The 17102-nt window shown below is 33.7% G+C and overlaps 1 protein-coding gene across 1 annotated transcript in view; it reads left to right on the top strand.

Annotated features, from left to right (window-relative positions):
• KANSL1L (KAT8 regulatory NSL complex subunit 1 like) overlaps positions 1-17102 on the top strand; it is a 112931-nt gene that overhangs the window by 79809 nt on the left and 16020 nt on the right. Inside the window, exons 8-9 of the mRNA XM_041737292.1 lie at positions 10378-10543; positions 13552-13659. Of these exons, the coding sequence (XP_041593226.1) occupies positions 10378-10543; positions 13552-13659 (274 nt within the window). The remainder of the gene's footprint in view (positions 1-10377; positions 10544-13551; positions 13660-17102) is intronic.

The following is a 17102-nucleotide window of genomic DNA, read 5'->3' as shown; positions in this document are numbered from 1 at the left end:
GCATGCATGCTCGCTTTCTGTCTCTCTCTAAAATAAAAAACTTTGGGATCCCTGGGTGGCACAGCGGTTTAGTGCCTGCCTTTGGCGCAATCCTGGAGACCCGGGATCGAATCCCACGTCGGGCTCCCGGTGCATGGAGCCTGCTTCTCCCTCTGCCTGTGTCTCTGCCTCTCTCTCTCTCTGTGTGTGACTATCATAAATAAATAAAAATTTAAAAAAATTTAAAATAAAAAAATCTTTAAAACGAAATTATCTTTTTTTTTTTGATTGTCAAGTCGCCCTCCATATGGAGATGAACCAGTTTACATTCCCAAGCAATGTATGAGTGCCAATTTCTTTATCCACAGTAAAATTTTAAACTTTTGGCCATTTTTTAAACCAGTTTTGTAGATAGAAAACATGGTTGTCATGGTATAGTTTCCATTTACATTATTTTAATATGTGACTGATCATTTTTGCATGTGTTTAAGAGACATTTTTATTTGTGAACTGGCTTCCTATATCTGTTGCCCACTTTTCTGTTGAGTATTTGTTACCTTTTTATTGATTTTTAAGTGTTTTTCCTATATGTTAGGAAAATATTTTATTACATATTTTCTCACATATACTTAATATATATGTTAGAGAAATTTGCCCTTTGTTACGACTTGCTGGTATTTTTCCCCCCTGTTTTTCCTTACTCTTTCGATTTTTTCCCCCCCATGGAGAAGGGGGAATTTTTAATTTTTATTGATAAATTTATCAAGCTTTCTATTATAGCTTCTGTTTTTTGAGTCAGAGTTCCAAAGTTTTGCCGCATTCTGAGTCATAAAATCATTCTATATTTTCTTATTTTGTTATTTATTTCTACTAGAGGTTCTTTAATACAGCCTGTTGTAATCAAAATGATATTTCACTCCTTAAAGTAATTTAACAATTATCTCTCCATCAGACTTTTAAGTATACTCAAATTACCTAGTAAAAGCAGCATACTTACTGAATTTAAATGGCTATAGTTCTTAGAATGCTCCCATGCTTCCATTTCATACTAGCTTAGTAGAAGGTTAGAAGGAGTTAAACATGATTGAGATTTGGGAGATGCAGAATTTCTTTAGAGTAAGCCTGCCACTTGCCAAGTGTATGCAGAACTTCTAATCTTTGCATTCAGGAGGGAGTCTTATTGGGGAAATAGATATTCATGTGCAATAGCAGAGGCATATACAGCTATTTAGAATAATCTTAGGATGTTTTCCCTATTTTTCTTTGTCTTCCTCTTTTATTTTAGAAATACTATCTATCATGTGCCACACAGTGTATAGGCATTGGGAATACCATGGTGAACACAGTAGAAAGGGTTCCTGCCTTTATGGAGCTTGTATTCAATTTGGGGAGAGATAATATATAAATTTTAACTGATGATGTGCTTTTTAAAAAACAGTAGACTGAGCTAAGGAGATACACTTGTGGGGAAGAGGGTAGTCTCTTTTACATAAGATAGTTGCACAAGTCTTTTTAAAATAATTGGCATTTGAATAGAGATGTGATTGATGTGAGGAGGATCTAAGGTGCAGCATTGTAGTATATCCAAGTGCTTAAATCAGCAGCAAGAAAAAAAGGCCAAAAAATCAGCTAACCTTGGTGGAAATAGATAATTCAAAGAACGGAAAATAACACCCAGAATAGCCTGTTATAAAAAAGGAGCAATAATAGAACCAAAAAATTCCTTTAGAAATTAAAAATAAAGTTACTAAAATTAAAGTTTCAGTATAAGAATTAGATTATAAAGTCATAGAAATCTACCAGAACACAGAAAAATTATACATGAAGAGTTCCCATAGTTAAAAAACAACATGGTGTTTTCAGTTTGAGATACTGTTGAGCATTAGGAATTAAGTAGCCTACACCTAAACACATTTTTTTTCTTTTTTTTTCTAAACACATTTTAATGGAATTTTTTAGTATCTTGGTCGTAAGATGTTAAAGCTTTTGAAAGGAAAACAAAACTAACCACAAAAACAACACATGATCTGTAATGGATAAGAATGGAACTGCTGTTGAAATTCTCACTGGTGACTCTCTAGATGCCAGAAGACAATGGAACAGTATCTTCAAAGTTCTGACGAAAGATTGTTTTTGGATGAGATAAAATTGTCATTATTTTCAGATGAAATAATTATATAGGAAATCCAACAGAATCGACAGATTATTAAAACAAATATACTTTTTCCACATAATTAATAACCAATTAAAAATATAATAAAAACGGGATCCCTGAGTGGCGCAGCGGTTTAACGCCTGCCTTTGGCCCACGGCGCGATCCTGGAGACCCGGGATCGAATCCCACTTCAGGCTCCCTGCATGGAGCCTGCTTCTCCCTCTGCCTGTGTCTCTGCCTCTCTCTGTCTCTGTATGACTATCATGAATAAATAAATAAAATCTTTAAAAATATATATATTTATAATAAAAACGACATATATCCCCAAAGGCAGACTGTTAAATACCTAATTACTTACAGAGAATACATAAAATTGCTATAGAAATAAGTATAAAGTTCTTATATAGGATAAAAGGTAATATCTTAATAAGTGGGAGACATGCAAGCTTCCTGAACTAAAGGTAATTGCAGTCAGAATTTTTGCTGGATATTTTGAAACATATTAACTTATTTAAAAATATATATCCAAGAAATATATATATCCATAATTAGTTAAGTTACATTAAAAAAAGAGAACAGGGTGAATAGGTGGTAGGACTACCAGATACTGACTTAAAATCCTGCATTATATGGGTTGACACAAGTGCAGACAAATGGATTCCGAATAAGATCTCTAGGACAATATCATTTATATAAGCTTACATTTAAATCTAAATGTGTCCCATAATACACACACAAACAAAAGGTCCAAATACATTAGAATAGGGGCGAAAGGAAATAGTAGTGGAGAATGAGGATAGAAGAGGATTTAAGGGCACCTGGGTGGCTCAGCTAAGTGCCTGATCTCAGCTCAGATGTTAATCTCAAGATTGTGAGTTCAAGCTCCATACCAGGCTCCCTGCTTGATGTGGAGGCTATTAAAAAAAAAAAAGGAATATAAAACAATGGTTTAAATTGTATGATATCACACTAGTGACCATATCACCATTTTTTATATATTCATCAACTCTTGGACATTTGGGTTGTTGTCTCTGAGTTTTGGCTATTATGAGTAAAGCTGCTATAAATATACAACTTTTTGTGCCACTGTTTTTGATATCATTTCATATTACCACCAGCAAGGTATGAGAGTTCAAATTGTTGCATATCCAACACAATATTGCCAGTCCTTTTAATGCTATCAATAGCTAGCTGGGTGTGTGTTAGTATTGTAAGTAAATGATGCTTACTTTTGGCTTAATTTGCCTCTCTCTCTCTCTCTCTCTCTCTCTTTCTTTTAAGATGGGAGCTTATAAAAACATTGATTTTCAGTATTTTCTAAGAAAACCACAGAAAGCTATAATTTTCCTTTTGAGCACTGCTTTAACATCTTATAATTTTTTATATATCTTAATTCAAAATATTTTCTAATTTCTTATATGATTTCCCCTTTTACCCTGGATTATTTAGAATTGTGTTTCATTTTCAAATATTTCGGAATTTTTCCAAATATCATTTTCTTACCAATTTCTTGTTTAATTCCATTGTGATCACAAAACATACTGTGTATGATTTCAGTCCTTTTAAATTTGAGATTTGTTTTATGGCTCATCATATCGTCTATCTTGGTGAATATTACATGGATACTTTAAAAAAGTGTTGCTTGACTAAAAATGGAAAAAAGGATTTCTGCATAGAATTTATAATAGATTAAGCCTTTTAGATCTTTAAAGTCATGCTTCAGATGTAACTCATTTAAAAAGACAAAAATTGGGTTTTAAAATAGGTAACCTCATGTTCCAGGTTGGCAAAATTCAAATGTTGCAATTCTCATATACAGAATTAAAATCAAGTAAGTTAAATATGTTTAAGAAAAATAAATTAGAGGGATCCCTGGGTGGTGCAGCGGTTTGGCGCCTGCCTTTGGCCCAGGGAGCGATCCTGGAGACCCGGGATCGAATCCCACGTCAGGCTCCCGGTGCATGGAGCCTGCTTCTCCCTCTGCCTGTGTCTCTGCCTCTCTCTCTCTCTGTGTGTGTTACTATCATAAATTTAAAAAAAATTTAAAAATAGAGGAGATCTAAGACATATATATATATATATATATATATATATATATGTCTTCAGAGAAGAAACAACTCAGGAGAGCTGGCTTCTGCAACTTTTACCCTAGAGCTTTGGCAAGAATTTTCAATTTTGGTGCACATGCTAGTAGATGATAGCTGTGGGGGATGCTTTTGGTGCCATTTTGGGAGACCTGAATCATATGGTTATTTTCACTTCAGAATATTTTGACTATTGTTTTTCTCAACATTTGCTGAATACTGGGGCTGCACAGAGCGGGAGGCTCAAAACATAAATGATAAAAGCCCCTTAAAAGCAGAGTGATGTTCAGTATACCCTAAAGACTTTTTATCTTAAGGTCTGTATAATCAGGAGAAATTTTATAAAATACACCACACACTTAATTGAAAACCTTGAAGGGCCAAGAGCAAATCAGATATAATAACCATACTAGGGCTCCAACCCAGACTTAACTGAGGAGCACTCACATTGGGTTAAAAGGGAGAAATCCACACTGTCTCTACTTAGCAGTAGATAAGTTCTCAGAGAACTCTTTCTAAAGAAAGATTACATCATATGGAGACTTTTGATTAAAAAAAAAATACCATTTGGCCTTCAGCTCAAGATTACTAGGGATTGTGGAGCATCTGGGTGGCATAGTTTGTTGGACATTCAGCTCTTGATTTCCATTAGATTGTGATGTCAGGGTCATGAGATTGAGCCCAGCATTGGTCTCTGCACCTCACATGGAGTCTGTTTGAAAGTCTCTCTCCCTCTGCCCATTCCACTGTTTCTCTCTTTCCTTCTAAAATAAATAAATAAATCTTTAAAAAACTATTAGGCATTGCAAAAGATGGGAGCACATAACTAGTCTTCAAGATGAAAAACAGACTAGCATCAGACTATCAAGTGATTCTGATACTGGATTTAGCTAATTAGAACTTTAAAATGGCTGTGATTAATATGTTAAGAAAAAAAAAGAAAACAAGTAGAAAAAATAAGCAGACTATTTCACTAGATAATTGAAGTCTACTTTTTGAAAAGAGACTCCTCTGAACATTTCGAACTGAAAAATCCATGTAAAATGAATACCTCACCAGATGAATTTAACTACAAATTAGATTACAAATTAGAGTAGAATTCAGGAATAATAAACTAAAAGATTTACTAATAGAAAACACCAAGTGGAACCACAAGGATATGAAAGAATTTTAAAGATAAAGAAACAAAACCAAAAACAGACCCCCCCCCCCCCATGGAGTTGGAGTGTGGTCAAGGAAAACCTTGTGTAATCGTTTCAATGGGTTCACAAAAGGTATATGATTAAATTCAACACTAATATACTAAAAAATACTTTTTGCAGCCTATGAACATATTCTGATAAAGAGTATAACCCCCCCTAAAAAATCTACAATTATTCTTAATCCATATCATTCTTAATTCTAAGAAATTAAGAGCATTTCCTTTATAATATAGAACAAAACAGTATTTTCTTTTTCGTTTCTAATCATTACTGAAGTGGGGAACCCATGTGGCATGGTTGGAATTCCCTAAATAATAATAAAATAAAATAAAATTTTAGGACTGAGTGAAAGAAACTAAACTGTCACTATTTGTAGATAATATGTTTGGAAAATAGAAAACTAAAAAAAAAAAAAAACTACAAATATATTTAGAATGAGAAAGTTCAGCCAAGTTGTGGAGTATGTTCAAAATATGAAAGTCGGGATCCCTGGGTGGTGCAGCGGGGGATCCCTGGGTGGCGCAGCGGTTTGGCGCCTGCCTTTGGCCCAGGGCGCGATCCTGGAGACCCGGGATCGAATCCCACGTCGGGCTCCCGGTGCATGGAGCCTGCTTCTCTCCCTCTGCCTACGTCTCTGCCTCTCTCTCTCTCTGTGACTATCATAAATAAATAAAAATTAAAAAAAAATTATAAAAAAATAAAAATAAAAAAAATATGAAAGTCTATTTTACTTTTAAATTCCTCTTACAATTGAAAAACTAAATATAAAAATACCTAGAAAAATACAACTAACAAAATATGTGAAGACATTTAGAGAAGAATATCATAAAGTTTTAGTGAAAGAAAGAGGACCTAAATAAATGAAGAGGGATGGTATATTCATGGATTGGATGACCTTTAGTTATATTAAAAATCAAAAATCTCCCATTTGATTTACAAATACAGTATAGAAAAGCTCTACAGGTTTTTTTTTTTTTTTATAAATTTGATGAAAGCCAGCCAGTAATAGCCAACACACTCCTGAGGAACAAGGTAGAGAAACTTGCACTATCATATGTCAAGATGTAAACATATGATAATTAAGACATTGGTTATTAGCATAGACACAAATAGTACAACATGAGAGATCCCTGAAATAGTCCCACACATGTATGGAATGTGGTATAAATAACAGGTAGCATTGTAGATCATTTGGAGAGGATGTTCAATAAAAGATGTTTGGTGAGTTGATGATCCATATAGGAAAGAAAAATTAAATTGAAATTGGATTCACATCATGCAGTGAAAAAAAAAATCAATTTCAGATAAAGACCTGAATATAAAAGGCAAAACCTTAGAGCTTTAGGGAAAAGTGAAAGAATATCTTTATGACTTCAGGGTGGGGAAAGACTTCCTCATAAAGATACAAAGTGCAAACCATATATAAGAGGAAACATTTAAACTAACATCTGTTGACCAAAAGACACTGCAAAGAAAGTGAAAAGAAGCTCAGGCAGGAAGCAATGTATAGAACCTACAGAGGATTTGTAACTTTCCAGAGCCTGTAAAGAAGACTTTAAAAATCATAAAGAAAAAGACATTCAAAGCGAAAAATGATCAAAACATGTTCTTTCCCAAAAGAAGGAAAAGTGAATGGCTAATTTTGGTATGAAAAGGTGGTCAACTTAAATAGTAAGCAGAACAATGCAAGTTTCATCCATGAGATCATATTTGCATGCTCTGTGATTTGCAAAAATAAATCTCATGACAATATGCGTGTTGGCATGAATCTAAAGCAGGGAGAACCAAGGTCTGCTTTGTTGGAGTAAAAATGTAGTTACAACTACTTTGTAATGCAACATATCATCTAGTGAAATTGAGCGTGTGCATTCATGCATTTCTTTAACCCAGCAATTCCCTTTCTAGCAGTACACTCCAGAGAAATTCTTACACCCGTGTACCAGGAGATGAATAAGGTATTCATACTAGCATTGTTTATAAAAATAAAAAGCGAGAAACATTCTAGATATTTATAAATAGGACAATGATGAATTAATTGCATGTACATAATGTTGGGTAATACAGCAGGAGAATACATTTAACACGGAGAGAGAGAGAGAGAAAACACGAGTGGAGAAAAGGGCGGAGGGAGAAGCAGACTCCTCGCGGAGCAGCCAGATGGAGAACTCCATCCCGAAACTCTGGGATTGTGACCTGAGCTCAAGGCTTAACCTACTGAGCCACCCAGACGCCCTGTCTATATACGTTATAAAGCATACAGATTTAGAAAGTTACATAGAATCACATATATTTATATGGAAAAAATATAAAGGACATCAAGGAATGATAAAATTCAGGATACCAGTTACTCCAGAAAGTATGAGAGAAAATATGTGATTAAGGAGGTACATTGTATTAGTTAAGATATAGGTTTAGCTGCATTTGACAGAAACCCCACATAAGTGACATAAGATACAAGTTTACTTGTCTTATAACAGGTCGAAAGTAGCCTGGGCACTGCAGTTATGTTCCACACGGTTATCCAGGAGCCAGGCTCCTCTTTTCTGTTTGATCTAAGGATCCCCCTCATCCGCACAGGGACGGTGGCTCACCACCACAGCCATGTGGCAAGTGTGATGTGGCAGAGTGGAGGAGTAAGTGACCTTACAAAGGAGGTTGCACGTATGCCTTCTCTTCATGGTCTTCTGGCTAGACCAAATCTATTGTACGGTAATTTTTAGATCCAAGGAGGCTTGAGAAATATGCCCACCTGAAAATCAGGAGTTCCAGAACAGAGAGAAAGAGAGTACAGGTATTGGGAGGAACATAGCAATTTCTGCCACAGGTTCATGGGCCTAGGGTAGGAGGGGAAAACATAAAGGTATTGGAATTGTTCTGTTTCTTGAAATAGGATGGTGAGTATAGTTGTCTTTTTAAAATTTTATTTTATGCCTTCCCTATAAATTATATACTTTTGTATATATGAAGTGTTTCGTTATTAAAGCTAGAAAGTTTAGTGGATACTTTTTAGCTGTATTTCACTTGAATCTTATGCAGCATATGGTAACTGTTGATCACACTTTCTAGACATTTGAATTTTTATTGGCAAGAATCTCCTGGTCTTTCTCTTATTTTTCCATCCATTCCTTTTCAGCCTCCTGGGCTTCACTTTCTCTGCAGGGAACAAAAAGGCCTTTTCCTAGATGCCCCTCACTTGTCTTCATAATTATTTAGGATAGTTTCAAATTGGCTAATGGGTTTCCTGGATTTGGAAAAATTGCAAGAGAAAACTAATTATATGGTAAATATTCAGATTTTATCACCTTTTATTTATAATGCTCTATCCATATATGGAAAAGGGAGGTTAGCACATTTTTTCTTTGTAACTTTAAATATTTTTTTACATCTTTCTGTAGTATATTATAAAAGGGCAAATAATTCTAGCATGAGTCCAGAGTGCAAGTGTATCTTGTAAAAGGTAAGAAACAGCAACTTTTCACCTAAGTATATACATCATTGGAATAAGTCTTGGAATTGACTCACGTTATTATAATCATGTATAAACATGTGATACCTTTTTATAAAAACTCAGCAGTTTACTTGAGCTCCAAGAATGACTGCATTTCTTAATCCTCCTTGCAGCTAGGTATGATTATCTGACCTAGAGCTTGGCCAATGGAATGTAAACAGACGTTACTACATGATAAATCTTAGCATATGTTAACAGGCATTATTTTTTCCCCCAATGAAATAGTCTCGGGCATACATGCATTTGAGAATTTGTATTCACTTAAATTTTTATTAAAGCAAGAAGACAAAATTCAGTTCACATTCAAGTTTCAACCATATGTCAGGGACTGTGTCAGGTTCTGGGAACATAGGATTGAACAAATTCTAGCCTCAACCTTCAAGGGGTTAGTAGTAGTAGTCCAGGGGAAGTCTAGTTGAATGCTGTGGTAGAGACAGATATGGCTGAGGTGCTATGGCAGCAGAGAAAATGCTGAGGTTATCTAGGAAACTCAAACTCAAGAAAGGTAACAGACCTAATGTAAGTTTATAAAATAAAAGCATTTAAAAATAGCATCTAAAGATCTCTGTTGTTGTAAGTATTTTAAGTATCAGTTACATTAAAAAGCAAAATGAGTCCAAATGTTAATATAGAAGATAGAAGTTAAGAGGGAGGGAAGGAATACAAGTGAGCTCAATTAATTTTTAAAAATATTTATCTATTGTATAGGTCTTTTCTTTGTATACTAATCTTATAACCAGAAAAAATAATTTAAAACACAGTTTTTAAACAGAACATGTATTTCTTAATGTAGCACATAACTTTTTTTTTTAATTTAGCAACATGGTTTTCTTAAGATTCTTGCACTCAAATCTTTATTTTCAGAAACACAAACTCATGTTAACATAGTGTGTGTTTTATACATATCTTTTTTAATGTATTAAGTTAAATTTTTACTTAGTGTAAACATGTGCAGTGCTCATAGTACTTCACAGTTATTCCAATGTAGATATTGTCTGGCATTGGAATTTAAGGAAGAGATTCCAGTCTCATTCATCAATTGTAATATTGCAAGGAGGAAAACAGTATGCACAGTTCTTAATGTTAACATAGCACCTGCTCACCATCACTTAAGAGTTCTCACTAATGTGGGGTGTAGCTATTCTCTTTTAACCCAGCATTTCTCAATCTCATTTCTCTTTATTGTGATTTTGTAAGGTGAGGGAGAGACCTATTTCACAGACGTTGCTCTTCCTTTTGAAAAACTGAAAAGGGATTAGTGAAATCTCATCCCATTTATGACCTTTAATAACTTCTCTCATATACCCTTTGCCATTTTCAAGTGTTTTCTCTAAGGTGACTTACTGAACCAGGACTCTCTGGTGTCTTTCAGATACTGTGCTTTATAACCGTTATATCTTCTCTGATTCAGTTTTTAAGCAAGAATGAAGTCTTTGTTTTTCCTTGTAGACTTTGCCTTCAAAAGAAACCACGTTTTTAAATACTACACAAATGCCTTGCTTGCAATCAGCTTCAACTTGGAGTAGCTGTGAACACAATTCAAAATCTCAGATATTAAGAGAACATGTATCAGAATTGGACTCTTCTTTCCATTCTGTCCTATCATTGCCATCAGGTAAGCCTACTTCTAAAAAAATTTCTAAGCAACTCTGAATGTTTTCTGTGGTGAGTCTAATCTACAAGAAAATCTAGATACAAGAAATCTAATAAAATTTTAACAATTATTTTGCCACTGGATATTATGGATATTAGAACTGAACGGTTTTCAATGAGGAATTAATCCTGTGAGTTAATGTTCGATCTTTGCAAGTTGGTTCTTAAATTCCTTGGAAACATTTTGAGTTACAATAGGAAATAACTGGCTTTTGATCTTTTCAGTGTTAAATTCTTAGAATTTTATTGATAAAGTGACTATGCTGTTGAAACGTTTTCACATTGTCAGTATTTTTTTCCCTAATACGTTGTTTTGCACAGACTTTGCTATATGATATTGCCCATCATTAGCTTTTGAACCACAAGAAAATCTATAATCTATAACTGAGCAAATAAGGCACATACAGCCCCACATCCCTTTAAGTTTTTAGTTCTTGATTTATGTTGGAACCATTCAAGTTGTTTCCTTTTTTTTTTTTTTTAAAGTTTATTTTTTTAGTAATCTCTACATCCATCATGGGGCTCAAACTCGCAACCCCAAGATCAAGAGTTGCATGCTCTTCTGAGCCAGCCACGCGTCCCTCTAGTTGTTTTTGTATTGAACTGAAGTAAATACTGGGTAAAAAAGGAAACACTCTTCATACTAGTTATCTCGGGTTCTTCTCTTTAAGGGAAGACATCTCAAATGGACTTGTTTCCTTTTTGGCTTTTGGTTTTAATCCTCAGGGACTGCTTCTCTTTGTAAAGCACTATACTCTGTACCTATTCCTGCCCTGAGTCCTGAGAATCTTTGATTTTTTTTTTTTAACCAATATTTGAGTGGTTTCTTAGCTACACTATACTTAGAATTAAGTTCTTGGCAGGAACTATGTTATTCCATCTTTGAGGAAAACTTAATAGCAGAAAGAAACAATGTAAATATAACAATGGTAATGCAGCTAACAACTGAGCTTAGCATACCTATAAGCATATTACATTTTCTTGTTTAATTCTTCCAACAATCCTATGAGAATATATACTGTTGTCCTCTTTATCTTCCATACAAGAAGATTGAAGCTTAGAGATGTTAAATTACTACTCCAAGATTATACAGCTAATAAATGTTGGTGGCAGGATTTAATGTGAGGTAGTCATACTCCAGCGCCACACTCCTAACCTTTACTCTTCACTGACTTTCTGTTTTCTCACAGTACATTTGTTTCTCTGATGATAAAACCCTGAGAGCTGGTGTAATAATCATCCTTCACTTAATCCTCTTATGTCCCTTCCAATAAGTTAAGATTAACTTCCCCACCTACTAATTAGGTTATTCATTTCTTCTTGCTTTCATTTAATAAAAATCTGAATACCTACTATTTACTAGGCACTAAGAATATAAATAAAAGTAAATCCCTCAAAGTACTTGCATTCTAGTTTAAGACAATTGAAATGTAAACTAGTAAGTGTACTAAAGAGTTATGAAATATTCTTATAAAAGCTCAAGGTATATGGGTAGAGAAAGGGCCTTCCCTAGTTATATCATGTTTTCTCACAACCCATGAAGAACAGTAGTGGAATAGATGATTTTTTCTTTATAAAAGTAAATGATATTTCTTTGGAGAAATAAACTTATGTTTTAGTAATTGGAAAATATTGGATTCCTGAAATGTTTAAATAACATGTTTAATTTGTAATATTAGTTTCATTTTGTTACGTACTTTTTGCATGATCATAGTATATTGTGTTAGGATTGAAAGCTTTCCTACCTCTGTTCCGTCCCTTTGGGACAGATTCCATGTTGAAACTCATAAATTTTTTTTGTTTCGTTTTGTTTTGTGTATTTTTCCACACTTGAGTATGGATCTATTATTAAAATATATCATTTGAAAAATAAAATAAAATAAATCATTTGAGGGAGAGATACTTCTTTTTTTAAAATCCAGACCCATTCTGGATGGGTTATGATTTATGTTTGTAATTATTTTTTTCAGTAGCAAAACTTTGAATTCATCAACTACTTTATAAAATATTTGTTTCTTAGGAAGAAGTTTAGGTGTCTGTATTAAATGCTTTTGGAGATGGTTTTGTTTTTGCATTCTTTTTTTTTTTTTTTAAGATTTTATTTATTCTCTCATTCATGAGAGACACACAGAGAGAGAGAGGCAGAGACACACAGGCAGAGGGAGAAGCAGGCTCCATGTAGGGAACCTGATGGGGGACTTGATCCAGGACTCCAGGATCAATCCCTTGGCCAAAGACAGGTGCCAAGCCACTGAGCCACCCAGGGATCCCCCTGTTTTTGCACTCTTGATTGAAAAAAAAAACTTCAATTAATGTGAAGCACATCTACTTTATTATATAGCTTCTCTTTTGGTTGTGAGAATATAGAATATAAATACAGTGAATTGAACATCTAAGTCTCTAAAGGAAGAGACCTAGTCTGTAAATGTGTTTTAATCTTAGTAAAAGTATATTTTGTGATTCATAATACTAGTAAACTAAGGAAATATGAAACATGCTGTCTACATAAAAGGTAACATTTGAACTATAGTGGTTTTCCCTCAAGTAAAAACATAGCTTTTAGAAACCTCATTATTTCAAATGTAAAGTTTGTGGGGGTGGGGTGGAAATGACTTAGAGTTAGCCAGGCTTGGCTGTATGTTTTATTCAAGACCTTTGGATGCACTTATCCCATTCTGGGAATCATACTTAATACTTTCAATTTTGATCATATTATCTATTATTTTGGTTTATGACCAATTATTCATCATTAGAGTTTTTGTTTACTTAGTGCATATAATCCATTATTTCCAAAACATAGTTATCTATATGCTTGGAGAGAGTATTTTGCCCTTTTTGATAGTTGTGACATTTTAAGTTTTTGCTTATTTTTCTAAGCTTATATGCTAGTTAGAGAAAGCAATCTTAATATTAGAATCTATAAAGAGTGGTATTCACTAAAAGTACTTTTTTTTTACTTTATTTTTCCAGATGTGCCTCTTCATTTTCACTTTGAAACATTGTTTAAAAAGACTGAAATAAAAGGAGATCATGCTGAAAATAAATTTGTAGGAGACTGTGTCATATCTCCATCACCTGGTATGTCGTTTTCAAATCTTGTACTTTATATGCCTTTTATATCTTTCAGATACTGTTTTTGCTTTCTAAGGAAATAAAATTTAACAAAGGAACAAAATGTAAATCCTTAATTTTTAATATTCACTTTTTACAAATCACACATATACACACACAAATAGAAAATACACAGGAGTAATCTGTGATACTTATCACAAAAATGTGATACTCATTGAATGAAAATTATGAAATACTGATAAATATAGAAGGAAATCTAAATCCACTTGGAGAAACAGCATTCCTGAATGATAGGAAGGATATCAATTCTTCCTCTTGGTTTATATATTTAAGGAAATGTTACTCGACGTTCTAATAGTATTTAGTTAACTTAACAAAATAATTGTAAAGCTCATTGGGAAAAATAAATGGGAAAATACAAAAGTAACTGCTAGAAAAAAGTATTAAGAGAATCTATCCTAACCACATTACGGAAACATGACAAAAATCTGTAATAGTTATTAGCACAGATTTCATATACATTTAGTAAAGTAAATTGGTGAAGCAGACTATATAGCTTATACTTTATTATATAAAAGAAGAATTAGAAATTAATGAGAACATGGAGAACTATTCAATGAATAACATTGTTAATCTTTTGGGGGAAATTTTGTTTACATACTTGTTTCATACCATGTATCAGAATAAATTCTAGTTGGTTCCAAGAATTTGAAGAATTAAAACACTAAAATTACAAAATAAAACTTGAATTATAATGAAATAGTTATGAGTACTATGGATGGGGGTGGGGACATCATCTGTATTTGGAATCAATCAGAAGAAGAAAAATATCAACATGCTTTGACCATATACAAAGCTAAACTCTTCTTAATATTAAAAAAGTTATACAAACTAAGAAAAATTATTCCCAGATGAAATAATCATCTACCTCAAAGACTCATGAATCAACTCAATGCCTGTAGAATTGAAGTTCTGAAAAGTAGCAGATTTTAAAATAATTTTTTTAGGTTTTTTTTTTTTTTTTTAAGATTTTATGTATTTATTCATGAGACAGAGAGAGAGAGAGAGAGAGAAAAAGAGAGAGGCAGAGACACAGGCAGAGGGAGAAGCAGACTCCACGCAGGGACCCTAATGTGGGACTCAATCCCGGGACCCCAGCATCACACCCTGGGCTAAAGGCAGGGGCTAAACCGCTGAGCCACCCAGAGATCCCCCGATTTTAAAATAATTTATAAAAATCAGCAGCTTTTATAAATACCAGTGATAACCAGTTAGAATACGTAAAGGAACTATACTAGACACATTGACATTGAAAATACAAAATATCTAGGATTAATTAACCTTAGTAAGGACCTACATGAAGAAAACTTAAAAAGTATACTAAGGAACCCAAGAATATGTGCCTATAGAGAAAAATCCCCTGTTTCTATCAGAAGACAGTATTGTCTGGAGCACCTGGGTGGCTCAGTCAGTTAAGTGTCCAGCTCTTTTTTTTTTTTTTTTTTAAAGATTTTATTTATTTATTGATGAGAGACACAGAGGCAGAGACACAGGCAGAGGGAGAAGCAGGCTCCATGCAGGGAGCCGGAGGTGGGACTTGATCCTGGGACTCCAGGACCACGCCCTGGGCCAAAGGCAGGCACTAAACCACTGAGCCATCCAGGGATCCCCAAGTGTCCAGCTCTTGATCTCAGCTTAGGTCTTGATCTCAGGGTCCTAATTTCAAGCCCCACATTGGGCTCCACATCTAGCATGGAGCCCACTTTAAAAAAAAAAGGGCAGTATTGGAATTTAAGATGTTATTTTTTCCCAGTTTAATTTATAATATAACTAAGAATCATAGAGATAATCTTCTTTTCTTTTAGAACAAAGTTATTCTGAATTTATGTGAGAGAGAAAATGTTGACGTTAATAAACTTTTTAAAAGATCAGTAAGAAAGAGGTGTCAGATATCAAAATTATACAGCTTGTAATTGTAATTATAAATTATAAATCATAAATCATTAAAATATTGTGGTATTGATGAAAGCCAGATCAATGGAACTAAATAACCTAGAGACAGACCGAAGTGTCCATTATTTGATAAAAAGATAGTTTTTCCTATCAGTGTAGGAAGGATGGCCTCATCAATAAATAACAGTAATTCTTACAAAGTACTCCTTATGCACCACTATTGGCTGAAGGGCTTTATGTTTGTTGATTGCTTTAATCTATACAACCTTGTATAAAGTATTGTTATTTTCCTCCTTGACTAATTTCCCAGAGTCACGTTTGAGTAGTGTTAGGGCCAGGATTCAAGTCCAAGCAGTCTGGCTCAGAGTCCATGTTTTAAACAACTAAGTTTCTTCTAAAATCAGTGGATTATAATATTAATGAATTTTTTGGGAAAATAGAGATCTCTACCTCATACAGCACGTTAAAATAAATTTAAGGTGCATGAACATTAAATACATTCTAGATGGATTAAAGAGTTAAATGTTAAAAGTGCTGTCTGAAAAGAATTAGAAGAAAACCAGATGTATTTAATGATTATGATTGTGAAAATGATAATCATAAGTAACATTTATTGAGTGCTTATGTGTAGACACTGCTATTTACTATTTTTTCCCGATATATTAGGACATTTAAACATTATAATCATCAATTCTGGCAAGACTGCGTGTACTAAGACCAGGACCCTCAAATATTTTAGGTAGCATTAAGAATACAAACCTTTTGTGAAGTACTATGAAATTATAGTGCTTTTAAACTATGCCTTTTTTTTTTATTAAGCTCATTAAGGAAAAACAACTGTTTAGTTGTGCATGTGTTATTAAACTGTTAACTCTGTATTCTGACCCATAAAACCATTTCTAATAACCTAGTCTAATACTAAATATAAAAACCACCTCTATTTACAAGTCTATTCATTTCACCATTATTTGTGTTAATGAGAAACTGGAAACAACTTAAAGAGCATATTGAGATATGGTTCACTAACACAATGGAACATGCAGCTTTTAAAAATATCTTAAAAGTTCATGTAGGGATGGAAACATCAAAGAATGTCAAGTAGTAGAAAGGACAAAAATGTGTTAATTCTCTGTATGTTATGATTAATAACCATGTAAAAATGTTCATTCTTCTACCAACCAAATGCAATGTGGGAGTCTTTTGGGGATCCTGATTTGAACAACTCAGCTGTATAAACACGCAGTTTTTGAGATAATCAGTGAAATTTGAACACGCATGGCTGCTGAATATTAATGAACTTTGTTAGATGATAATGCATGTGGTTACATAGACATACACAATCTGTTTGTTAGAAATTCAAGCTCAAATATCTGTAGATGACAAGATACAAGATAGGATGTCTAGGATTTGTTTTAAAATAGGCTAGCAAAGAAACAGTGGGGAGAGAGATGAAACGAGATTAGTCACCAGTTTAATTGTTGATGATGAATGGTAGG

The sequence above is a fragment of the Vulpes lagopus genome, chromosome 22 (genome assembly GCF_018345385.1).
Source record: "Vulpes lagopus strain Blue_001 chromosome 22, ASM1834538v1, whole genome shotgun sequence".
In the NCBI taxonomy this organism is placed as follows: domain Eukaryota; kingdom Metazoa; phylum Chordata; class Mammalia; order Carnivora; family Canidae; genus Vulpes; species Vulpes lagopus.
Note: the sequence above shows the minus strand (reverse complement) of the source record. Positions and strands in the feature narration are given on the sequence as shown.